The 26719-nt window shown below is 36.2% G+C and overlaps 3 protein-coding genes across 4 annotated transcripts; 1 reads left to right on the top strand and 2 right to left on the bottom strand.

Moving 5' to 3' along the window:
- Nucleotides 1-230: 230 nt before the first annotated feature.
- LOC105046351 (uncharacterized) lies at nt 231-7564 on the top strand. Its single transcript, XM_010924915.3, has 6 exons — nt 231-499; nt 899-941; nt 1050-1118; nt 2149-2308; nt 4004-4277; nt 7156-7564. The coding sequence occupies exons 1-6, from the start codon at nt 446-448 to the stop codon at nt 7345-7347; spliced, it is 792 nt and encodes a 263-aa protein (XP_010923217.1). The 5' UTR covers nt 231-445; the 3' UTR covers nt 7348-7564.
- Nucleotides 7565-10808: 3244 nt separating this feature from the next.
- LOC105046352 (uncharacterized protein At2g39795, mitochondrial) lies at nt 10809-18672 on the bottom strand. 2 transcript variants are annotated; one of them, XM_010924917.4, is made up of 4 exons: nt 18220-18672; nt 17306-17673; nt 17013-17197; nt 10809-11113 (listed from the first exon to the last, which is right to left on the bottom strand). In XM_010924917.4, exons 1-3 carry the CDS (start codon nt 18655-18657, stop codon nt 17038-17040), a joined length of 966 nt encoding a protein of 321 aa, XP_010923219.3. In that variant the 5' UTR covers nt 18658-18672; the 3' UTR covers nt 10809-11113; nt 17013-17037. The 2 variants fall into 2 exon arrangements, with proteins under 2 accessions (XP_010923219.3, XP_010923218.3); XM_010924916.4 differs by lacking the exon at nt 10809-11113 and having other exon boundaries at nt 16854-17197.
- A 3154-nt stretch (nt 18673-21826) lies between these two features.
- LOC105046353 (NADPH-dependent aldo-keto reductase, chloroplastic) lies at nt 21827-26199 on the bottom strand. The gene is made up of 7 exons (XM_010924918.3): nt 26044-26199; nt 25457-25507; nt 24341-24417; nt 24116-24203; nt 23197-23469; nt 22846-23100; nt 21827-22182 (listed from the first exon to the last, which is right to left on the bottom strand). Exons 1-7 carry the CDS (start codon nt 26152-26154, stop codon nt 22099-22101), a joined length of 939 nt encoding a protein of 312 aa, XP_010923220.1. The 5' UTR covers nt 26155-26199; the 3' UTR covers nt 21827-22098.
- Nucleotides 26200-26719: the final 520 nt, after the last annotated feature.

The raw sequence follows: 26719 nt of genomic DNA, 5'->3' as shown, positions 1-26719 counted from the left end.
AGAATCTTTAAATACTGGATCATAATCTATCAAATATAGTAATATTAGATCATAGGTGATTAGATTATTATTAAATTTGAGTTATGGACGGTTTTAGATCATCTGAGTGATCCACTTGGATCATCAAACGCTTATCTTATTTTTAAAATTCCAACATCCGGAACGTTCTACGAATCTCACAGCACGGCGACCCCATATTAGGTCCGGCAGTCGTGCTCAACCTTGCTGTACCCAGTACAGTTGAGTGGGATCGGAGTCTGGAAGCATTGGTCGGTGAGGGGATCTCGAGGCTAGGGCTTTCTTTTGCGAACGAGAGAAAAAAGAGATACATAAAAAAAATAAAAAAAAATCAAAAGAGAGGCTGGAAAGTCCTCCGATTTGGCTCGCAAATGGTGATTTATAGACGACGGTGATTCCGGCTTTTTTCTGCTCAGATTTCTCCGCCATGGAAGAAGGTTACACCAGCCTCCCTACCAGTCACTTGCTCGGCTCCGTTCCAGTATGCATCTTCCTCTCTTTCCCCCTTATTTTCCCTCGTTTGTTCTCGATGTCCCTTGGCTAATTTTTTTTTCTTTTCAAGAAGACGCGAATTCTTCTAATCACATGATGGTCCGATCGTTTCTTCGCTTTCCTGTTCCAAGGAAACTTCGTCTTTATCTTTTTGCCGGTTGATCTTTTCCCTTTACCTACGAATGTTCTTTTCGTAGGGATTTGATCGCCTTCAATGATATTTTCTCAGATATCGGAATCAGAAATCATTCTTGCTGATCCCTATTTGTTCCTAACGAAGTAGTTTCAGTGACATGAACTGGTGTTTTTTCATATGCCTGCATCACTATCGCTTGAATTTGGATTTCTTCATTTTTTTTTTTTTTAAACTGCTGTAACTTGTGTGCAGGCTGCGGTTGCTGAAGAAAGCACAAAAGGCGCTGCCAGTGAATGTAAGAACAAAGATTTTTTGCTGTTTAATTTTAGCTAGGAAAATCTAAACAACAATTTCTGTGATGCTTTAAAAAAAAAAAAAAAAAATTGACTGGTCATGTATGCAGCCTCATCTGCCAATTTGCAAATCTTTCCACCTGCTAATGGAGGCTATCAAGCCCCGGGGAGTCCATATGGTATGTATGCTTTTAAGGCAATTCTTGTTCGAATATTATATTTAATGATCGGATTAGGCCGGGAATTTTGGAACTGTTGTGATGAAATGTGCAGATCATTAATTAATGATCTCATTTCCTGTTATTATTTGTATTAATGATCAGTTTGATGGATAATAATCACATGGATTATTTTGTATAACTGCCTAAGGCCTGATTAATATGGTGCCTCATGTCGGTTTAAAATTTGCATCATGACCGATTGAATCCTGGAGTTGTGTATGCTCTTGAAACCTAATTTCTCTATCTCCCTTGACGTGTCATACTTAGAACTTTTTGAAATTAACCTTTTCTTCAAAATGATGCCTAATCCTAATTTTAAAAATTATATTGTTGAAAATACATAATCTGATATATATGATGTCTCAAGAGGTGAGTTTGCAGTCTTTGTGCCTGGAACTCGAGGTTATGCATTTAGTCCTATACTGATAAAAATTGGAAAAAGCGGGGATGAAGGGTACCTGGATGAGGCTCCTATTACAAGAAGGTGTCCAAATAATGCATCTACCATGAGAGAGGGCAGATAGGTGAGAAGAAAATTTGGTTGACGTCAACCATCAAGTTTCTGATAATCAGAACTTAAGTTGCTGCACTTGTCAAAGCAATAAATGAACTTGTCGCTTGGATTGCATTCTTCATTTCTGCTTTGTCCCGAGATTTTTTTTCCATTTTTGGAAAGTATTGTTGACGTGAACTATAATGTCTTTTGTGAAATATACTTCTACACCAAGGGCATATAAAAGCAGGTAATTTCTGCAGCTATATTTGCATGCCATTTTGTCATCCATGCATTTTCAGTCTTGTAATGTATTTAGGTATGGTATCGATGTATTTTAGGCTGCTGTCCAAATATATTGCATTGCAGACTTTGCAGTATTAGTTGTAATTTGAAAGAAGGCCTTATTTTTTTTTGTACCTGCCCATATGTAGTTGCTGCTACTTTCTTTGCTAGCTAATCTTGTTTATGTACAACATTTTTCTATGGATGCAGGTGGAGATGATCAAGCTGCAAACAGTTGGAGAGGAGTATGTAGTATTTCATCATACACCCCATATTTCAACGTTGATACTGATATTGTGGTGGGTAGATTTATTAGTTCAGTGTATCCCATGAATGATTTTACAGGGAAGATCGATGTCAATCCTGATCTGTGAGTTATTCTTCTCTGTAATTTTTACCAGCTTATATATGATTTGCAATTTCCGTTTGATGTTTTTACTTTTAGGCAGATATATATATATATATATATATATATATATATATATATATATATAATACTCCCCTTCTACAAATGTGGACTTTTCATAATATATATATATATATATATATATATATATAATACTCCCCTTCTACTAATGTGGACTTTTCATAATATAAATTAAAATAAAAGCCTACATTTACAAGACTCTTTTTTGTATTTGGGCAGTTAGATTTCATTTGTGCTTACACTCAAATTGCTTTATGCTTAAAATCACGATATCTATGTATCCTATGAAATATAATAACGAAAGCATGAATCTTTTCTTTATTATCATATCCTTATGTGCTTGAGATCATATTATGTCCTATCAAAACTATGTTTCAAGATATTGCGAGGTTTGATCATACATGTTTGGTGCTTATGTTTTAAGTTCTGTTTTGCTAATATTCCTTTCACGCATCTTTGCTGATCTGGGTTGATAAAATTGGCTTAAATTCTCCCTGATTTATGGTTTCCCCTCTCAAGCTGACCTGTTATGGACATTTCCAAAAACCTTTTTATACCAGCTTACTAAATAAGAGTAATGAGCATTGCAAGCTGGCTGCTGCGACCTTTTTCCCCATGTATTGTGTTGGACAGACTGCATGATTAGTTGCAGAATTTAGATATCTATTCTCTGACAAGCAAATGAAAATTAGATTATTTACTCTATCACATTTGAGGCAGTTGTATTTGTTCCATAATCTCATTCTGTCTGTTTTCTTACAAGTATATGAAGTTTGCTCTCATAAATCTATATATACTAAGAAATTAATAGAAGTAACAATACCTGCTTACGTGTTAAATGCCACTGCATCATTATTTTCTCTCGTACACTGTATGCATGTTGATCTCTGGGCTATCTTGGCTCAAATTCTTGCTGATCTGTTATTTTCATCCTGAAAGTAAACCTTGAATGTGCTCTTGTAATATGTAATTATCTTGTGGAAGTTTTTTTATGACTTTTCTTTAAAGGTCTGTAAATAGGAAGGTTATAATGACATTACTGCTGCATAAGCATTGATGAAGCTTTTGAAAAATTTGGGCTCATTTTTTCATGCAATGATTTAATTAATCTGTGGGTGTATATGTCACTTGTCTGCTTCTTAAATTTGCAGACAAGATTATCTTATTGAAAAATGTTAACTGTTTCTTCTTTATAGAGTTGCTTGGCTGTTGAGAATCCATGTGTGCTCAGCCCCTTCCTAAAAGATGTCTTTGCATTGCTTTGAGAAGTGCAGAATTCACAGAAGTAGAGGAGGAGGGGGGGGGGACTGTCTACTTTAGTCTAGTCTACTGGCATCTTAAATGATTAAGAGTCTTTTATTTCACTTCATGCTACTCCACCTGTGCTTAGCTACTTGTGATCCCCTACAACTAGCATATGGCTACACTTTCTCCTAGATCATTGTTTTGCATTTTTTAATCATTGAAGTCATCTTTTTTCCCCTTGGTGCTCCAATCAGCAATTCTATATATGGAGTTTTGGTTGATGAGTTGATCTATCCTTTCTGGCACTCATTTAATAGAAGAAAAATGTTTACTCTCCCCTCTTCATGAAAGATTATGTGTGGCTTACATGATTAAACATTTGGACATTTATAGGTATGGCCCCATTTGGATCTCCACTACATTGGTATTCATGCTTGCTGCCCTTGGAAACTGTGCAACATATCTTATGCGCAAAAGAAATGAACCAGATACTATGTGGACCTTTGATGTCACTTATGTAAATTGGGCAGCATGTATCATATATGGTTACGCACTTGCTGTGCCAGTTGCATTTTACTTCTTGCTTCGGTACTTTGGATGTAATGCAAGTCTCATACGTCTTTGGTGTATGTGGGGTTACTCACTGTTCATCTTTGTACCAAGTTCTGTAAGTTTCTTGCTATGTCTCTTTATTTCTCTAATTGATCCTTACTATTCAATCAAGTGATTACTTTTGCTTGCGGACTCATCATCCACTTAAATTACATAATTGTTGAGTTATTTAAATGAATGATCACTTCCTGTTTTTCCAAAATCTGTCATAAAAAATCATGTGGATTTAGAGGAAAAAAGGATTTTTAAAGGGATTTGCAGATTGACGTTAGAATTAGATGGTATAAAAAAGAATAATTCTTTCCAAGAAATCTTTGGAGAGTTGTCACTCATAAAGCTAATTTTGTGTTCAGGCGCAGTGCCTGCTTTGCTGAAACATTTTGTAGAGTAAAAATTCATAAAATAATTATGAAAATTATATAAAATAATTGTTCGATAATTTCATTCAATATATTTGTTTTACTTCTCTGTCCCTTATCTGGCTGAAGATGTGTCAAATTTTTTTCTTTCTTGATAACTGGATGAACCTCACTCTCTTTTTCTCTTAGGAACTAAACTTGAAATAAAATTTCTCACAATGTGTTCCAAGGGATACTTCAGGACATCACTGGTTGTATAGGGTTCTTATCAGTTTTGACCGAATAAAATATCATTAACTTGTGTCGATTATTGCAGAAATGATATAATGCTGAGACAAGACTTTATGATTCTATAAGAGAAGTGATAAAACACAATTTAGAAATGTGAGGATTTTTGAGCATCAATTTCGCTGCATGACTGCATTTGCTATGTGATTGATGTGAAGATTTAGGGTCAACTAGAGCTTGTACATTTGGGTATTAATTGCTTGGAAGGGATTTGTGTCATTGGAGATGTAGGCGTTAAGAGAGTTATACTAACTGTACCACTGTTAGGGCATGGGCGAAGGACCATTTGCAAGCCTATAATAGTTCTAGTCAGAGAGTTGGTTTCAAATTTATTCGTTGTGCATATAGGCAGATGTATCAGGACCCTGTTGATGTTGGTCATAAAAGCTTGGATTGTGAAAGTTAACGATTTTGTTAGGTTGCCAACCAGGTAAACACAAGGCTTTTAGATGATGAGATGAAGTGCTTGATCTGATTTATGCAGATTTGAGCTCCATCTTCATGATTAAGGGCATGTTTTGTGTTGCTTTTGTTTTTCTGTTTTTGTTTTCAATTTAAAGAAGAAAAAATGCAGTAGACTGTAACCCATTCATTTTTGCAATTTGTTTGGTGAAAATCATCAGAGAATTTGGAATGAAAAATTTGTTGCTTTTAGAAACGGAAGAAATCAGAAACAAGAAATAGCAGAAGTGTGGTGCCGATGCTGTCTTCCACATCAATCTCCGCATGGGATTTCACTAATTTATAGATAAACAAAAACACAAAAACAGCAATGGTGCCACAGGCCCTAAGTTATTATTTTCATGTATGTATTGACTTTTGATAATTAAGCTCCATCATACAGTGTGTTTTGCAGATACAACATCAAATTAAAAGACAAGGATAGGTTAAAATTCTCATATGCAATTATAAAGGAATGCATAGGAGGGTAAGAAAAGCTAAACAATTGGCAGGACAAACGGAGGGTTTTTGTGTGTGTTTGTATTGCACTTACATGGTAGCATTAATATTCACAGTGTTGCCCATACACGTTGATGATTGGTAGATGCTCCAATGTAATGTTTTTTCCTGTTAAATATGGTTAGAAGGGAGAGATGGATAATCAATTAGAATCAGGGAGGAGTTTAAGAAGTGGAACAATGCATCTAGGTGGTTGTTTGATTGCCATGTCTTTGAATAATATTAAGGCTGTAACAAGGTCAGCAACACCATATATTCTTTGGACTGTTGGGTGACAAAGTGCACTGAAGCGCATAAAAAGAATGTCAAAGTTATGGGAATGTTGAATTGTATTTGTATGGAAATGCAAGGGATAATGAGAAAATAGTACTTAACAGAAGAGCAAGGGTTAATATCAATTGATGATAAAATATGTGAGAACTTTGGTGTGACCAAAACATCCAACAAAGATTTGAAAAGCTTGGGTAAGAAGAGAGAATCACATTTGCATGCATGGGTTGGAAAGAGAAGAAAATGAGAAAAATCTTTTAAAGGATTTGGAAGGTTTTAAAGTTAATGGAGGTGCAGCCCTGAGAGTGAACGTGATTGATTTATAAAAGTCGGTTTCAAATAGTTGGGCCGTTCTGTTTTGCTTTATCTCATTTGCATTTTTCATAAATTTTTGATTAGCTATATTCCAAGAGAGAATTCCAGGTGTACATGACGTTGGTGAGGATTCTTTTAGTACTATATCTATAAATAATGGTGCATCTAAGTCAACAACAGAACGCAAAAGCTTTTAATAGGTTGACACTTCTACTTGGCAAATAAGCAAAATTTAACCTTTTTTCCACTTTAAATAGGTCACAACTAATAATTGCTCCCTAGTGGGTTCTTCACTTCAAGAGCATGCCTCCACCCGAACTTACTTTTATTGAAGAAGATAAATCTCACACTGGTGAACTTCCTTTTCATTTGTCAGTTATTAATCTTGCGCTTCCTAAAAGCAGGAGACCAGGCTGTTCATGATGACATTTGGCACCTGGTGCTCCATATGTGAATTATAGGTCTGATGGATTAAGATTGACTCCAAATCCATGGACGGTAGTTAGTTGGAAGTATTTTTCTCCTACTTCCATTATACTGTACTGCCATAGCTATATATCATGTTCAAGCATATGCTTGACTAACAAAAATGGAGGAATTGGGAAATAATTATGCTTGTTTTGCAGAGCAACTGCATTCTAATGATGCATACAACCTGTTGTCCTATAAAAATTTTTTCCAACATAGGAAAGTGATCGTTTCTCATCAACTAATTATGGGTTGGTTTAACTGATCTTTCAGTTGTTGTTGATAGCTCCTGTTGAGATTTTCCGATGGATCATCATAATTCTTGCTGGTGCTGCATCATCTTGGTTCGTTGCGCTAAACTTAAAGTCTTACATAGAGGGGAGTGATCTGATGGTTTTAATTGTTAGCGCCTTGTTGTTGCAATTTGTGCTTGCACTTTTCATCAAAATTTTCTTCTTTGTGTGAGGTATGTTCAGGGGGTATCTTGCCATGCAGCATATTTGATAGCAGATGTACAGGCAAGCTCCAAATTCTCATGATATATGTAATGTAGGTTGAATTATGTGATCATTTACTCCTGTATGAAATACCAGAAAGAGTTCCATGCTGCTGCTGAATTTATGTAAACATGTTTTAGGTAGGTTCAATGATGATTAAAGGCCATTTTATTCGCAAGATTTAATTAAGGCTGCTTGTTTTTGGCATCGTTACTCCCTATCCGCTACCTTGTATATTCTCTATAGTGTTATTCAAGTACATACATCATTTGTTCCAGATAAGTTGACCTCTAGATAGCATTTTCTGATATAAAAAACAATAAATTCTGGAATACCTCAAACTGTTGCAGTATCTTCTTGCCATCAATCTTGCTACTGATCTTCATCAAGGGCATTGCAAAATATTTGCATAATCATACTGTTCACCCCATGTCTTGGAGACTGCTGGAGGCCAAGTGCAGAAATTTTAATGAAATCTTTTAGATTCATCATTAGTATCCAAAACTGGAGAATACTAATTGTTTGATATGATCTAATTTGCACAAATGTTCTTCATGATCTATTTGGAATCTTATCTGAGAAATACTTTTAATAAAATGTACAATTTTACTCAGAACCAGAACATCTGAGATTCATTGATTGCTAAATATTTTTGCAACTTGCTACAGATGAATTTGAAGGCAGTGCTCTTTATTTCATTCTAAATGCCGGGTACTATTTTATGGAAATGGGGTTCCAAATTCTGACTTTACATACTAAACCTAATGGACCAGAATAGATGACGAAAACACCGTAAATTGATGTATGGAGTTGCAGTGAAATGTTTTGACAGACTTGATACTTTTGACTTAAACTGCTTGTTGGATGATGATTTTTTGGCTCCAAACGAACTCGGATCTACAATGTATATCATGCTATTGGAATTGTGGCGGAGAGGATTCCTTTGCTTTTTCTTTGAATGCCTTTTGGGTCACTTTATGTTTTTCCCCTGTTTTTGAAGGTAACCTTTTGTTTTTATGGGTGAGGCTTGAAAAACGAATTTTCTGCCTTTACAGCTAATATCAATGAGATTGGATGATATTAAAATGTCAGGCTTGTACACCTGGTTTAGGTGGATTTATTGTTAAGGATGGCAATTTTACCTAATCCTTGTATATTTGATCTGATCTAAAATGAGATGGATTTTATTTGGTTCGATTAGATATATTTTATATAAAAAAAAAATTTGAAATGAATTCGGATAAAATATAGATAATAATATATCTCATCTCAAATTTTATTTTATATAATATTAATTTAAATTTTTTTAAATTATAATTATTTTATAATAATTATATTATGAGTTTATCCAATCCAATCTGATTCATGTTTTTGCTTGGTCTAACTCAAGATGGATATAGGGTGATTATAGGTACGAAGTTTTAAATTACAGAATGAATATTAATATTGGCCAATGACATCATCTAAAACGGATATGAATATTGACCGATGACATCACCTATAGGCTTGTACACCGCATATCATAATTTACCTCAGAAGTGCACAATAATTCTAAGGCCTAGCCATACTGATCTTATAGGACCAATTGAGAAGGTTTTCAATGAATATTTTTTTGAAGAAGTCTAACCGAGCATTTGTCATCGCCCGGCAACTTGAAGAAAAGCATGGAAGTTTCTTGACCTCGTCTGCAAGATCTTGAAATGCAAACTCGCAGCTTGGCAAACGTACAGAGCACGCCGATATTGGCCTCGAAAGACGGTGGAGTCTGTTTGGGTGGTGGATAGATTCGCGCCGATTCCGCAGCGTTTTGTGGATCCGAGTGGAGGAAAGTGGATCAGGTCTCGACTTGTCTCACGTTCCCAGTTCTAACCGAGTCTATCAGCCACCCCGAGCCTCCGATAGGACGCGAATTTGGATAATTGAGTCAGGTCTTCGAATTTCCAATGAACGACTCGAGAAAAAACACTCGTCGCTGGCGCCCAGGCAATCATAAAATGAAAGCCAAAAAAACTTCAGCATAACCTTCCACGGTGCACGTTGAGTCCGGTGGCATAAAGCTAATACAAATCGTATTTGATAAGTCGGGATGCGGATAAGACCGCTCATTCAGGCATTGTGATTATCAGATCTTAATCCAAATCTGATTCAAATATTGTCCAACAATGACCCGCTAGTGGTAAGCAGATGGATTGTTACGGTATCAATTGCTGGAACTTGCATGCGCCAATTTAATCTAATAATGACTGAATCCAACTCAATTAATGCATATCTAAAATGATATCCCGTCCAAACCCAGCCATCCAATCCCGAAGGTACCATGAAGCTCCCCAAAAACCTATGTTTTTAAAACAAATCAAATAAATTAAGGTCTTTTTGGGTGTGGGCAGATGTAAAGGTTCTCACAGAATATAAATAATTATGCCGGCACCCAAACTACCGTACACTCAAGCTTTCATTACTAGTAAGGTGCAAATGAGTTTAATTGCCCATGAGCTACTCGAGTTCAAATTTGATTCGACTCGCTTATATCAAATTTAAATCGAAATTGAGTAGTTCAAATAATTTTTCGAGTTAAGCTTGAACTCGAATAGCAAGATATTCGATTCAAAAATTGACGAATCTAATCGAATTTATATGTATTTTTAATATTATTTTTTATTTATAATATATATATATTAATACATATATTATTGTAGGCTGAAATTCAATTTTAAAATCAAATTCGAATTCGAATATGGCTTGATTAATATTAGAATCGAATCGATGTCAAGTTTTGCTATTTTTTATTGAGTCGAGTTCGATCTTGAATTTAGAATATTAAAATTCGATCGATTTCAAATAAAATTTTAAACTCGAATATTTTGAATTGAGTCAAATTTGAGCTTTCAGTTAGTTAATTCAGCCCGGCTCGATAACACTTCTTGTTGCAAGTCATTGAGAATTCTTTGACAACTTACAAACCTTAAAATTAATTCACAAAAGTACACAAGACCAACAAGACAGACAAACACCAAACTTGCTACCATACTTCTCGAGTATCCATGAACTTGCTTGTCTGCATTGTGATTCTGAAATCAACTCACAGGGAATAAAACCCAACCTCCACTTTTCCACTCACAGGAGGCACTCGCCAGAATAGTAAAGCTAGAAATGCCGGGCCATGTTTGGAAGGTGCTGAGTGAGGCTTGGTTCGGGTCGTGGCCATGCAAGACCAGAGAAACAACAAAAAAGGGCCATAGGAAATGAATGACACGGCTATTATATGCTTCTATTATATGCTTCTTCAAATAGTCTTGTCAGACAAGTTACACAAAAAAAAAAAAAAAAAAAAAAAAAGAGCCTTGTCGAACAATGGTTCTTTCAGATTATGCTTCACCGCAGCAACTGATAATCCTCTTAGCAAGTATGCATGAACATTGTGGAACTGAATTGATAGTATGAGCTGCATCCTTAGAATTTAGATAGAATATTATCAGTGTCAATTTATTAGCTAAGGCATCCACAATTTCTTTTGTGCCATAAGAACAGTTTCTTATGTGGACAAGTATGCAGGGATCCTCCGGCCGAAAGATCTTTGCGGACCATCTGCACGCTACGAGCTGCCACCTTAAAATTCCAAATACCAGCTTGGATGTCAAAAATTTTAGTAATCAGCTGATTGTGCTCCTCCTAGGTCATATTCTTCCAGAACGGACGTTTTTGTGAAGGGTGTAATATAATCTTCAAGCTGCTACCTGCACCAGAACCATAAATCCAATATCACTTCCATGTAATTTGCAACAGGCTGCAAGCTCTCGAAAACTAGTGCATTTCTGGATAGCTGAAGCAATTACAGAGTTTAGGGAAATTTTCACTTGTGGTTTCCTGGTTGGAAATCATAGAAATTCTACTGTTATAGCACCCGCTCCTACAAACAGTGTTTGTCACACTGAAAATTTGAAGAAAGCCAACCTCCTCATGTAATAATTTCTACATATTCTGTTCACTTACTGAGATTCGGACGTTTCAAATATTAATTGATGCAAAAAGTTGCATAAACATGAATTTTGATGGAGTTACCTACTTTAGATTGCGTTTGGTAGCTGGCAATCTATCTAGATTACTAATAATTAATGTGATAATCTGTATTACTGTATTTAGTATGCTTTTTAGGTGGTAATACAGATTATCTTGACAATCTAAATTGCCTTCCATAAGACAATCTGGATTATCTTGGGGATGAATGGCTATCTAGATTATCATTTTTTTGGCAATGTTGCAATAAAAATTTTAGACAAAATTATTTCTCAAAAAAAATCACACAAAACCAATTGCCCAACTCTCCCCTCCGCCTCCCTCTACGCGCGCCCCCGGCCCGCGACTCCTTCATCTTTCTTTGCCTCCACACGGCTCCTCCGCCCTTATCCCTCACCGCCGCCCTACCCCCCCGGCCAAAACCCCCCCAGTGCCCGCGGTTCCCCACACCCCTTGACTCGTCACTTCTCCACGCCACCACCACACCCACATCACTCGCGTTACTTCTCATCAAGAAAATAAAAAAAAAAAAGCACCAAGACAAAATTATTGAAAATATTTTGAGAATTTAATTTCATATTACCGATAATCTAATTGTTATATCCAACATGTCAATCAAAATTTTCAATAATTTTACTGCAACATTACCTGTGTGTACCAAACACAGTAATGTTGATTACTGACAATTTAATGGAGGCAATCTATCTTGTAAGCAATTCACATTACCTTCCAAGATTGTCTAACGATGCAGCAAACGCAACCTTAAAGTTACCACATTATTTCATCAGTCACTTGGATGAGATCAGCAATCAGGTGACAGAAGTCAGCGATACTGCAATCTTAATAAGGAAAGATCAAACATGATGCAACCATTAACATACGTTCTGTATCATCCCCAACATTTTTCAAAGGGATGTATAAGCTTAGTCAATAGCCATATATACAACTCAATATAATATTGTATTATTTGCATTATATAGCCATTACAAAAGAACTGCAGTGAGATTTCATAGAGACATTAAACAGGTCAGTGATGCTCATCTATCAGCAGCCAGATGAAAAATCATAGACATATCCACCTGTTACTTCTTCATTCACTTCTGTCTCTACTTAATCCCTGCATTCATGTTCACTCTTCTTAGATTTCTTGCTCAGTCTTTTTTTTTTCTTAATTAAACCCTGCTATTCATAATAATTCTTCTGAATTTATCTCTCCTTGTCAGTTCTCTTTTTGTAAATCAAAAGGATCAAACATTAAGCGTAGAAAGTCAAAAACTGAACAGCATAACTATCTCAGCCTTGGACTGTAAGCAATAAAAAGGGGGAAAAAAAAAAAGGTGTAGCCGGATCAATACATCCTTCCCAAAGTCAGCAGAAATTGATAGTGACAGCAGGGTAAGTCTTATAAAGGTCATCTCCTGTAATATTATTGAAATCTGACAAACTAACAATATTCCTATATAGCATCTCATTTCAAAAAAAGAAACCCCAACCAGTTATGGTCTCTACTTATTGATGTCCTGCATACCTGCAGAAGTTCTCAAGCACTGACATAATGACCTATAGGCAAGCAGGTTACTGTGTAGGACTGTAGTGATTGGTTGCAACAAAAGAGCACCAATGATGAAGGGGGGCTGTGGTGGTGTGGAACAGCTAAAGTGAAAAATGATGCCAGCAGTCGACAATGACATGGAAAGTGGTGGCAGCAATTGGTTGGTTATGTAGGATCATTTAAACAACCAGCAAAGATAACTTGAGGAAAAACAGTTATACCAATCACCAGATGCAAAACATCAATATTGAATAAGAAAGAAATTTGATTAGAGTTTTGAGGGAATGTACACGAAAATCACGGTGGGCCATAAAGATGATAGAAAATTAAATGATAGGGACAATGAAAGACAACAGGGTGAAGGACTAGTGCCCACCACCTTAAAACTATGAAATTAGAATTTGTCAAAATCTACAGAGATCTTATTCAAGATTATCTGTGATGAGCAAATCAAGTTTATTTGCAACAATCCACAGCAATACATAAGTTATTACAAGAGAAAGGAAAAGATTTGTACTTCAATTCTCAACATAGTATGAAATAACCTCAATCTTGGCTTCTTTAGTTCTTCAATATTTAGGATTTTGCAAAGATAACCTTGACCTCAGCTTCATATGAGGAGACTGACTTCAATGATACAATAAAACCATGGTCGAAAAACAAATTGATCCTACAAATACTTAAAGCAACAAAAATATTAAATCATTGATGCTCCAGCAAACTAGTTCAATCCAAGTTCACTGAAACCTAACAAAAGTATGATGTTCCCACAAGCTGACACCAAGAACATGCTGGTATCTGACAAGTGCTGATTACAGCCAACAATAGAAGTTTAGTCCAATATCAGGCACTTTTTCTTCATCCAGGCTGTTTTTAGTTCTTCAAAAACTGCTTTCAAATGGTAGAACCTGCCCTTTAGTCGTGACGATTACAGAAGATCATTGATTTAGCTGCTTCCGCACTATCCCAGGTGCACACTACATCATACAATGCATGGGACGCGATTTTTTTAAAATAATTTTTAATTTTATTTATTTTTTTAATATCTATTTTATATATATTTTAAAAATATCTCCTAAATCTTGCATATCAAAAGGGGTATATTTTTTTCTTCAAACTGATTTTGTAGCATATAATACACTTTATGTAAGATATGCCCACAATGTATATATTTATTTATGATACTTAGAAAAATTAATAGTGTCCATGTGAAACAATGACATTACATATAATTAAGAACCAATAACATTGAATAAATAACAAAATAAGTATAGTGCACATATAATGGAAGAAAAAAATTATATGAAGTGATTTTAGAAAATCATTATTAATAATCATACTTATACAAACCATACCAACAATAAGACAATGAAGTTATTTATTATACTATAAAATATAAAAAGATAATTACAATAACAATCAATAATAAATAAAAAATAATATAAGTTAAATTTAGAAAATATCCTAAAGAAGAAAATGAGTTATGTAAGCTCAAAATCCTCATCCTCTAATAAGGATTAAATTTTATTACCAAAAGTAAAGAAATAACAAAAACATCTATGAATATAAATCTAATCAATCATACTAACTACAAAGAATACTCTTAAATGGGATAGATCATTTTTACATTAATTAATAATATATTTACTTTCTTTTGATTTTTATATATAAAACCCAACACAAAACTCAAGCCATCCTCCAAGCTTCTCTGCTTAGCCGCTCCAAGCCCTTGATCCCATCCCATTAAAACTCGATGGAAATTTTATACCATTTACTCTTTTATATATATAAATACCCAACACAAAACCCAAGCCTCCCACCCGAATGAAAGCGTTGAGATGGAAAAAACAGAGGGAAAATTGGGGGGAAAACATGGGATAAATACCCAACACAAAACTGAAGCCATCCTCCACACTTCTCTGCTCAGCTGCTCCAAGCCTTCCATCAGTGCGTCCCGGAGCTCATCCGAAATGGAAAAAACAAAGCATAAAGGAAACATAGGAAAAATCAACAAAAACAAAGGAAAGATTGAATAAAATTAAAGGGTAAGCTTTTTCCATCATCTAAACTTCCCTATTCAACTGCTCCAAGCCTCCCACCCGATTGACACTCCTGAGAATGGAAAAAAATAAAAGATAAGACCTTTTCCCCCATAAATTGATTTTTTTTTTTTTGGCTTCTTTTCTTTTCATTTCTTTCTCTTTTTCCGAGATCTATGGGAAGGAGAGAACTTGAGGGAGATTAAAGGGGTTTCTTAGGTTCTGGTTGGGGTTTTGTCTCAAGCATATGGGATTGTGCGAGTTGTGGTGGTGTGAGTTGGTGGCTCGAGGTTTTGAGAGCTTCATCTTGATTTTTTTTTTTTTGGCTTCTTTTTCTTTTCACTTCTTTCTCTTTTTGGTGATCCATGGGAAGGAGAGCATTTGAGGGATATCGGAGGGGTTTCTTAGGTTCTGGCTGTGGTTTTGTCTCAAGCATATGGGATTGTGCGAGTTGTGGTGGTGTAAGTTGGTCCCTCAAGGTTTTAAGAGCTTTATATCGCAACCCCCTCATAGACTCCATCAATTCCCTATCCGCCCATGGCCACCTCTCTGAGGCCTTTGCCGCCTTCTCCCTCCTCCTTGGCCTCCACTCCTTATCCCTATGCCTCCTCATTCGCCCCCTCACCTCCCTTCTCTCTTGCTCCACCGCCCGGAGAGCCCTTCCCTAGGGCTAGCAACTCCATGCCCTCATCCTTTCACTCGGCCTCCCCGACAACCCTCACTTAGTTTTCAAGCTCACATCCTTGTATTCCGCCTTTGACCTCCTCACCGACGCCGGCACCATGGTGGTCCACATGGCTCTCTCTCCCTCTTCCAAAACCCCAAGTCTCAAACGGAGGCTCTGCCAAGCAGAAGCCTCTCTCTCTCTCTCTCTACACACACACACACACACACACATACATGTATGTACATATCTATCTATCTATCTATCTATCTATCTATCTATCTATATATATATATATATATATATATATATAAGATAATGGAGGTGTGTGAAACCAGATTGCATGCTGTTAAGGTCATGGATCAATCGAACAAAAGCCCAAAATGATCACTAGACAAACCGAACCAAAAGCTTCTGATTTAATAGTTCCAAGAATGAGATTGTATCAATATGCAATAAGCCATAAACTGAATATGGTTGTCCCACAATTAAAAGCCTACAAAATTTTGACTATTATCTTCATCAGAAAGGCAAGCAGCATGCTTGTATAGAACAGCTCTCACAGGCATAAGCTTATACCCAGCAAGTAATTATGGAGCTCAGTAGAATTTTGGCCATCATAGGAATACAAGAAATAAGGGAATGACAAAAAGGGACCCATCAGCTTCACTGTAAAATAGAAGTACTTCTATTTTGATACCACCTTCATCTCATACAGCACAACTACAGACAGCATCGCAGATCAGCAGTTGTGCAATTCCATGGTTCAAAATAGGCATATCATAACTTGAATGTTTGTGAATGAGAACCAGGTGTCCAGTCAAGATACCATTACATCATCAACATTTAACTGCAGCTCCGATTAGCAATTCTTAGGTGCATCAGAACTCACATATCAAGATTAGCACACATATTACTGTTCAACAATCTTAAACATCAACGAAAAATGGTTTATGAACTAAGGCAGTAACCAAGATTATTAACATAACTTGCTATAATCAGCAAAAGCACAATAGTGGAGTTACATGTACAACATAAACTCTCTCTCCCTCTGTGTGTGGGTGTGTGTGTGTGTGTGTGTGTGTGTGTGAGAGAGAGAGAGAGAGAGAGAGAGAGAGAGATGACATAATGATATTGGTAATTTAACCACTACCACCAGTTCTCAAAACTTAACTAGCGGCATGCATCTCTTTTTGCATCCAATCTTAAAAATGATAGGCAGTCGATAATGCCTATTAGTTTGAGCAAAATCCACTGGTCACTAAAATTGTATCATATAACAAACATACTCTTCAACAAAAACTGTTTATAAGCAATATATGGGTACAGAATATATATAACTGCAAATGGAATATGTGCCACACCTTGATGGCAAAATTTTCCAGATTTTCACTTCTGAACAAACTGCTTAAAATTCCTCAGCCAATGCAAGTACTCACGGGAATCCTTGTTTATCATGTACTCGTGCAAGAAGTTGGTGGTCATCGGCGAAATGCCTCTTATCTCCAAGTACTTGTGAAAGGCTTTCTGAAGGTTCTCATCCAGGTCACTATGACACAACAAATGGAACTATTTAGCTATACTTACAAGGTAATGATACAAACTATAGCACATAATAATGACAAAGGAAATGGTAATGGAGATCAGAAATGCTAACTTGAAATCAGGGCCTTCATAGGCAATCATCTCCTCATCAGATTCTTTATTTTCGCTCACTGACATGCTATCAATCGTAACTTCATCTGGGTAAGCAGTACAGCAGAACTCCAGACTGGGGCCATCTCCTTTGGAGACATTAACAGTCAACGGGATGCTTGATTGGCTAGGCTTCTCACCACGGCCACCACCTTCATCCTCATCATGGTCATCCTCCATATCATTATTTGGTTCCTCTCCAGTGACAAGGCTGGGCATAGAAACCACAACTTCAATCTTCTCACCCTGATAGCTTCTCTTAAGAGTGATCACATTCATTTCTTTCTCATTTTGAATCTCGAAAGGAAACCCTTCAGGTATTTCCTCTACCTGTTCAAAGTCATAAAATAAGCAAGCACTTAGATCATAATGAGAAGAGAAATACACTTTCCTGTCTCTTTTTATACATAAAGTAGAATTCCATAAAAATATTTGGACCATCAGTAGCTAAAAACCAAACTTTTTTCATATAAATTAGCAGCAAGTAACCCATCCTTAGTATATGGTATGCTCGCAGCCATTAACCAAGTTTCATCCATCAGCGTGTTGGTGAATATTAGACACATAAAAGGTAGAGGTTTTACATGATGACGGTTTTCATTTCAATTTTGGTTCGGGAAATGAAAAAAGAAATTGGAGGGGAAAAAAATAAAAGAATGGCTTGTGAAAGCGTTTTCAATTTCGAAAGATAAATAAATGCAATCCGATATAAAGGTCCATTTCCTTGAACATTTGACCGAACAATAAAAAAAAAAAATCAATCTTTATGTGAAAGCAGCTTTCAAATTTCAATTTTCTCCCAAGATATTGGTTTTAAGAAAAATAAGTTGAAGGTAAAAAAAAAAAAAAAAAGGAAGGGAGAAAATTAGGGCTCACCCGGCCGTGGTCGTCAGAGTCTTCGGCGTACTTGATCTCATCGTCGATGATACGGAGGAGATTGGCGTCGGACGCCGGCTTCTTGGTCGCCGAAGAGAAGAGAGCGAGAGAAGGGAAAGAGAGAGGGGTTCGTTCTCCTATGGTTGACCGACAAACGATCCCCTCGAGGTACATGGGACGGAGGAGGGCGGAATGGTGACCGCCATAGTAGCTTCTTCCAAGAAACCGGATAGCACGAGGGAACACAGCAGACAACGCTCGCCGGAGAGGGATGGAGAAGGCCATTGCCGCCGCCGCCGCCCGCCGAAGCCTCCGCCTCCGCCGACGCCTCCTAGAAGAGATAACGAAAGTACGAAACCGAATGCCAGGCGGAGTAGGGGTTTTAAGCAAGAGAGGCCAGTCGCAGCTTAGGGTTAAAGAGGGAAGAAGCGGTAACATGTTCCGGCGAGTTAACATGATACACCTTTCTCACCGTTGGATCAAGTGTCTGAAGAGAGAAGAAATAAGGATAGCTTCGGAAATGGAATAGCTTTTGGCTGCATCGACTTGGGTTCGCCGGTGGGTGGAGCGATGTAGGGACTATGATGCTATCGTTAACAACAGAAGTGGAAAAATAGATGAGATCAGAAGTAAAAATAAACTGAAAAACCTGGAGATGCTATTGTGGTTATTTGTTAAGAACACCACAGGAAAAATGTTCTTGAAGGATCTGATTAAAAAATTTGAAAGTGCAAGAACTGTATGTGCAACAAAGGCAAAGTTCAGGGGCTTAAAAGGAAATTTTCCCATCTGAACATGAAAATATCATCACAAAGTTCATTCAACTACCCCACCTGCATAATTAGATCAATCTGATCACCCCAAGCAAATTAATCACCATGATTTAATTCAACAGCTGCTTCATCAAATTTCATGAGGTAGCTTGTCGAACTAGTACTTATCCGACAATAATTGTCAGAGCTGCTTTGCTTTTCCATCTCCCTCCCAAAATGAAGTGAACAAATATTCATTCCCTCTAACCAAGAAGTCATCATGCAAATAAAAGAGGAACTTGCTATGGAGCATCACCTCCAAGCTTACCAATCTTTCCCACCACAATGAGATATGCTTGTTTACAGTGCTTACATAGACAAAGAAAAGGTATTCTTGTCTTTGTCCAGAAAGCAGATTCACATGCTCAAAGAGCATAAATGCAAGATAAGTGCAGAGATTAACAATATCCTCAGACACAGAGGTTTTATTTGCAAAAGGAACTAGCAGCAAAGATGCAAGAACATAAAAGGTAGATGTATGATCTATTGAGAACAGGCTTAGTCATCTTTTATTAATGGATAAATTCTGGCCAAATGCAGAACTTAATGCCCACTCTTTGACCAATGAATGTGATGCTCAGACTTCACCATCCCAGAGCTCCTCCACACTTTGGTAGATACTTTGAGGTTGCACAAAACAGTCACCCTTCTTTCAGATAATAAAATTTTTTAGATAATAAACTTCCCTTCAGCTAATCTGCTTTTTTTAGAATGATTAAATGCCTCTTTGATCTTTCATCTTGTGCACTTGAAGAACACCTTGTATCAAGCAGTATTAGGAAGAAACAACAAATCAAAAAGCAAATTTATGAAGTATGCTATTCCATTAGTTTTTGTTGCTCCTAGTTGGAAGCTGTTCCCATCCTCAAGTCCCATAATTTCAGTCAGATAAGGTTTCAAACAGAAAAATGTCCACTTGCCTGTTCAATTTCAGAGAACTTGGCAAACAAGTCATCAGAAATAGACCAGTCAAATATGTCCAGATTTTCCTTTAACCTTGCTTCAGTTGTGCTTTTGGGGAGTACACTAAGATCCATTTGAAGCCCCCATCGTAAAGCAACTTGTGCAGGAGTCTTGCCCAATTTCTCAGCAACCATAGTCACAACAGGATTCGCAAGAACATTACTGCCTCCTTTTATGATAGGTGTACCAGGTGACACCTGTAGTGTCACCGTGGGTCTGGAAGTGCAAGTGCAATGTTCATGAAAATATTGTGTCATATAAATGCATCTGGCAAAAAAGCAGTCTTGTACACTAGATGCTGACAGATTGAACATCATCGCACAATTATTTACATAACAAGTTAGGTCCAAATTTTGAATTGATACCTCTTATTCGACTTCAATTTCTAACTCTGCCACAAACTTTTAAACAGCACATAGAAATGATTCTGTTTGCAAAACAAGAGTAAGAAGGAAAGCACCATGGTGACCCAGTAACTACATGACCCAGAAGCATTAGAAGATATCTCGAAAAGTTCAGTTTCTTCGGGCCGTAACCTTTTTATAGTAGAGATCATACAACACAACATATTCGACATCGTTAAGTCTAAAGATGATCCAAAAGGATTACTGAACTTGATGTAGACCATTTTGTCTACTATTGAATAAGATTAAATAGGATTCAGAAGCAAGATCCATCATATCGAGAATCTAAATTGCAAGCTAAATTTTTGAAAGCCATAACTTAAGCATACAATATCCACTTTCAATGATCTTTTTTTTTTAATATAAAAAATAGAAAATTGAGTAGTTTTTCAAGATCTGCACCATGATGACATGCACTTTAGAGGACGATGCTTCGACCAATCAGACACAAACTCCTTTTAAGGCTTAAAACAGGTCGATCAAATCGAAAAGTTTCCTCTTGACCGAACATAGCTTTCAATCTGAAAAGAATCTGATGAAGCGACAGAAGACAAAATTGATGTAGAAGTCAAGATCTACTCGACACATCTATTTTAGGAAAAAAAATCGTAGAACTAGGAAGAGATATCCGACCAGAATTATACAAGATAGATTTTGCTATTATAAATAGAGACCGTATATCTCATTTTTAAATCAATCAATGAAAGAAAAGGAGACTTAAGTTCTATTTTCAAAATTCTTGCATCTTTTTTTTTTTTTTTTTTTTTGTGAGATTTGAATTGAGTGGGTTGAGAAAAATCTTTTTTTTTTTTGGTCGGATTAAAAGAATCTTTAAACCATTATAGAAAACCACTTTTCAAGTCCAATCCACCCATGTTGCTTTCTATTAGGACCTCCCACTAACATGCCTATCTACAATGGAGAATCCATGACAGATAAGACAATGCGCAATCCAGTATTGTTATCATTAGTTGCTTTCCTAGTAAAGGTGATTTGTGAAACATATTTAGTTTGAAAAAAAAAAAAAAATTTCTAGGACATATAGCGAATTCTGAATTGGAAAATGAAGGATGAAACCTTTTCTCAAGCAATAAGAGGTCTTCTTCAGGGCAACTTAGGAAGAAGAAGACATTTGAATAAATTTCTCCAATTTGATAACACCAAGGGAATGGATAGGGGTTAGAGGAGGGTTACGTCTAAGGAATGGCTCTTGGGTATCTCATCCTCTTCTCTAGTCTGATGATGGGACCAGAACAAACCCTATATTTGAGTTGTAACTTATAAAAAGATTTAAAAATAAAACCAATCTTATGCTCTATTTGCGAGTTGTTTCAAAAGCTTTAAAACTCTTTCTTTTTTTAGTCCCACATCAGATATGTGAAAGCAAATCTACTTGCTTGTATAGAAATCCCTTTTCTAAAAAATCCAAGTTGAGCTTTGAGGGAAGTCGGCCGGTGACCGTGTGCACTCAGCTTGATGTTTATGAATATGATGTTTTGAACACAAGAATCACATCCTTAAATGTGAAAGTTTGGGACAAAAACAGATATTATTGCCTTCTTTATTGGTAGAAAAGGGGGACTAGATACACCAGTACATGAGAAGGTGACATGTAAGATGTCTTAAAAATGAAGTCCATAAGATTCCAGAAAGATGCAAAAGCTGGTGCCATCCCATAAGATGCAAAAGGCAATGCATGCTTAAATTTCGCCATCCCAGAGCTCCTCCACAGTTTTGTAAAGGCCTTGAGGGTGAAGAAAAATGTTGCCTTGTAGCAGCCTAGCCTGGAATCACAAACCAAAGATGTCTTTAAAATGGAAGTTATGACAATTATCCTGTTAGAAGGGCTATACATCCTTTTATGGTCATGATAGAGCTAAGCTTTCCGTCATGCTCAAATCAATGCAGTGCATGTGTGTAAAATAATAAATAAAGAAACTTTATAGAAGATTGTGCATGTTGAAGTGTTAATGCAGTAAACAGAGTATATCAAACTATAGTTATATTCTTGTAATCAGTATGCTTCTCTTTTGAGAAAATTTAAGAACCTAGTTATGAAAAAATCAGCAATCAACTTGCAGACCAGAAATCAATAAAATGTGCAAAGAGAATATAGTTTGACATCATTTGATCGACTGTCAAAATGCTGGTTGTTGGCTATATTACGATGTTATATTGCTAAAATTATGCAAATTTGCGACAACAGCCTTTTATCTTTTTTTAAAGGATTATACATCTTCTGCACTTTTGGATTCATAAAAACCAATATCAAGTGGTAATAAGAACTAACAACAAATCAAGAAGGAAAAAAAATTACAAAATGCACTGCTCTATGTAATTTTTTTTAAATTACTTCTGGTTTCAAATTGTGCATATCAGCTGGATATCAAAACTCAAAGAATATAATTTTAGCATCATGGGACTTTAAACAGAAAATGGATACTTGCCTGTTCAATATCAGAGAACTTGGCAAACAAGTCCTCAGGAATAGACCAGTCAAATATGTCAAAATTTTGTTTTATCCTTGACTCTTTTGTGCTCTTGGGAAGCACGCTCTGACCCATCTGAAGCCCCCATCGTAAAGCAACTTGCGCAGGAGTCTTGCCCAATTTCTCAGCAACCATAGTCACAATAGGATTCGTAAGAACATTACTGCCTCCTTTTATAAGAGGTGTACCAGGTGAACCCAGAGGGGAATATGCCTGAGAATTTAACAGACAAACAAATATTGAATTATGAAATTACTGGTTAGCATATAAAAAGAGCAATAATAAGTATTGATAAGTTGCATAACTTACAGAGAGGTGAACATTCTTTGACTCACATAACTTGCGAAGCTTAGCTTGTTGCCAAACAGGATGGCATTCCACCTGGTTGACAGCCAGTGGCACACGTGCAATAGCGAGCAAATCCTCCAACTTCTTGGTAGAAAAATTACTCACGCCGATGGCACGAGCTTTACCCGAATCATATAATTTCTCCATTGCTGCCCATGTAGCAGGTATGTTGGTTAGGACAGAGTCTGCAGAGCTAGTGCCATCCCCTCTCTTGACCCGAAGTGGCCAATGGATCTTCAATACATTCACAGAATGGTAAATTAGAAAGTAATAACTTGCAGTCGTAATATTATACTATGAACTCAAACTTCGGATTCTCTGTGAATGATGCAGAAGATTATGGCTTATGCACCCAATAAAAGTATGCCCCTGAAAATGCTAATGCAGTTTTAGAGGCAAAGTTATGTCATATAGATGCATATCTCATAAAGCAGAAGCCATCCAAGCTTGGTACTAACAATCCAGTTGTTATATGAGCACTATTGTGAAACAGTTTACATAAGCTTTATTGATGGTTGATATCACCAACCTTTTGAATTGTCTTTTCCACTGGCTCTTATACACCATATACCAAGTGATTTCTTTTCCAAACATGAAGAAAGTAGGTCCTCTAGGGGCATGCAAGATTTCGACTTACAAACAAAGGTTATCTACAAACAAAGGTTCTCTTTATAACTAAAAAAAGTTTGATCGAGGATTGAGAGTGTGGTAACTAGATGAGTTTAGCTATTTTTTCCAGCCAATGATAACATTAAAGTCATGAGACAGCTTAGAAGAAGACACCATAAAGCATGCATTAAACTGGGGCACTGAATCAGATATATGAGGCCACCTTTGACATGAAGGGGGGAAACTAAACCATAGATCTTGAGAAACTTACAAGGTAAAGATCTACATAGTCAAGCTGTAACTCTTTCAATGTTAAATCCAACGCTACTGGCACATCTTCTGGTGCATGATCTGCACACCTGCAAAATTGTTTTGCATTTTGTGAAACAGTTGAAAGGTAATAAAGTGATTTGAAAGCAAGGATCAATTTTTTCTAAAACCATGGTAGCATATGCTTCCACCATAAAACTAATCAGAGCCAAGGAGTAAGACCAACCAGAGTTTAGAGGTGATAAACAGTTCTTCACGCTTGACTACACCCTCATCAAATAGCTTCTTCAAAGCCGAACCAACCTACATGTACCACAAAATATATGATGCTTTTCATCCAAAAAAAACACAGTATATATGATCAGATGTTCTTTTTCAGCCCCAGAAGCACCGCCTTTGGTGGATGGAAGAGGTTTACAGAATTGAGAAGAAAGGCGGCAGCACTGAATGTTTCAGAGAAGGGATATACGAGTCAATATAAACATAGCAGGACTAGGTTAAATTAGAAAGCATGTGACCTGGCTTACATATTCCAATAAAAGGATGCGATTAAGAAGATTGAATCAGTCATGGACCTGCAAATGTTTTCACAAATCTCGCATCTGTAAAGTCTTATAAGCAAACAAACGCAAGGAAAAGCTAAGAAAAATAAAAGCAAACTTCTTTGATCAATTATGGTACAAGTCTGACTCTGCTTGAAGAAGTTGAAGCATCAAACAATCTACTGTTTTGATTAGAAAATATAATATATATATATATATTATGTATGTATGTATGTATGTACCACACATGAACTTATATTCATCCTCGAAGGCAAGAAAACTCAATTCATTTATAATTCTTACAAGAAACCATTGACCATTTGATCATTTCTTCACAAGACTATTGATGCATAATTTGATGGCAAATGCATTTCATGCATACATGATTAATCTCACTTGGCATTTACTACAACAGATCTACAAGGCATGTACGTCTATAGCCCAAACTTGTTTTGTCTATAATTAAGCGAATATCCAAATGTTTTTTGATGCAAATATGCAAATGTTGAGCGATACAGATGCTATAAACGACAAGTAGAAGCATTTCATTTGAATTCATTCTAAATTTTACGCTAGAAATATGTTGTTGCCAGCAACACAATCAGCTGATCAGTTTTGAAAGTTCTTTCATTATGATGCTCATAATATCCCACTAACATCACAAAATCAAAACGCAGATGGTTCAAACAAACGAGACGTTATAGAGAACAAATGGTACTTCCACCATTATTTTCTCAAAAAAAAGGAAACATTAAAAAAATAAAAAAATAAAATAAAAAAGGTTGGTTTCTTTCAAATACCTCCTTCTCGTTGGCGTATACATGAGCGCAATCGATATGTCGGTAACCAGCCTGCATTGATAAATAGATAATGAGAATTTCAGACCTAAGAAGTAAACCACTTCTAGAACAAGAAAATCTCAGATCAAACTATTACATATTAATCAAATAGCAAAAACAAAGTGTATTTCACAATAAATTCAAAAGAGAAACTGCTAGATTTAAATGTTTAATTTCATGATTGCCTTAGAATTGCAATATATTTATGATTTAAGGCAATATTCTCCATATTTTTCTTGTGAGAGAAAAGAATAGGAATTATCTTCCATAGCAGGTTATAATATTAAGAAAAGGCCACTGTGGATACTTCCATTAGTCAAATTTCTTTTCTCCTATATTCTTTCTCATTCTTTCTAACTCTCGATCAAATCCAAAGCTAATATGGCCAATTCACAAAACGAATTCCAGCAGCATCCGGATTGTAAGCATTAGGATCCAAAGAAAATTCTTCCTATTTTTTTCGAAAAAAATAAGACAAATAATGAAGGGTTTTTTTTTTTTTTGATAATAATGAAGGTTATATCAATACGGAAAAGATGGGCATGCACCTTGACAGCAGCAATGACAGCAACTGCAACTTCTCCAGGCGGAGCCTGCCATGTACCCAATCCCACCGAGGGCATCTTTGCTCCAGTATTCAGAGTGAAAAACGTAGCCATGGCTTCTAGAACTTCAACGAAGAAAGCGTGATGTGGGAGGCGGTAGGAGAACTGCAGGTTATAAAGCAGAAGGCAAGCACGACTCAGATACATGGCATGTTTTCGTGGATGAGTTGGCAGTTGGCACCAGGGTGTACGGCTTTGTAGTTAATCGGCAATTCGGCATGTTTCTAATATGAACTATTAAGTGTACCGGATTCAATTTTGGGTGGAACGAATCCATCTACTAATCGCAGACAATCAAAATTAGAGTTGGAATGAAAATTAAGATGAGTTAGGATCGAAATAGTTAAATTTTTAAATATATAATTTATTATTAAAATTAAAATTAAAATAAAAAATCGAATACATAGAGAAGAGTGAAAATTGAATTCTAAATAGATTGGATCATTTTTATTTCACCTTCAAATCGGAGTCGAAATAAAATTTTTTTGATCAAATGGTTGGAATAAAAATTGCTCATTTTTATTTTGATTTCAGATCTCCACCCCTCCTCACTAAGCACCCATCAATTTAGGATGAAATGAATTTATTAGATGATTTTAATCCAGTTCCAATAATCTGG

Source organism: Elaeis guineensis, chromosome 5, assembly GCF_000442705.2.
Source record: "Elaeis guineensis isolate ETL-2024a chromosome 5, EG11, whole genome shotgun sequence".
NCBI classification, from domain to species: domain Eukaryota; kingdom Viridiplantae; phylum Streptophyta; class Magnoliopsida; order Arecales; family Arecaceae; genus Elaeis; species Elaeis guineensis.
The sequence above is the reverse complement of the archived record's forward strand: the minus strand, read 5'-3'. Positions and strand labels throughout refer to the sequence as shown.

Coding starts and splice junctions, on each gene's coding strand:
- LOC105046352 (XM_010924917.4), bottom strand. CDS start 18,657: ATGTTACCGCTTCTTCCCTCTTTAACCCTAAGCTGCGACTGGCCTCTC. Junction 17,674..18,219: donor ACTCTGACGACCACGGCCGG/GTGAGCCCTAAT, acceptor GACTTTGAACAG/GTAGAGGAAATACCTGAAGG. Junction 17,198..17,305: donor TATGAAGGCCCTGATTTCAA/GTTAGCATTTCT, acceptor GTTGTGTCATAG/TGACCTGGATGAGAACCTTC.
- LOC105046351 (XM_010924915.3), top strand. CDS start 446: ATGGAAGAAGGTTACACCAGCCTCCCTACCAGTCACTTGCTCGGCTCC. Junction 1,119..2,148: donor AGCCCCGGGGAGTCCATATG/GTATGTATGCTT, acceptor CTATGGATGCAG/GTGGAGATGATCAAGCTGCA. Junction 2,309..4,003: donor ATCGATGTCAATCCTGATCT/GTGAGTTATTCT, acceptor GGACATTTATAG/GTATGGCCCCATTTGGATCT.
- LOC105046353 (XM_010924918.3), bottom strand. CDS start 26,154: ATGGCTACGTTTTTCACTCTGAATACTGGAGCAAAGATGCCCTCGGTG. Junction 25,508..26,043: donor CTGTCATTGCTGCTGTCAAG/GTGCATGCCCAT, acceptor TTATCAATGCAG/GCTGGTTACCGACATATCGA. Junction 24,204..24,340: donor TTTATCACCTCTAAACTCTG/GTTGGTCTTACT, acceptor ACAATTTTGCAG/GTGTGCAGATCATGCACCAG.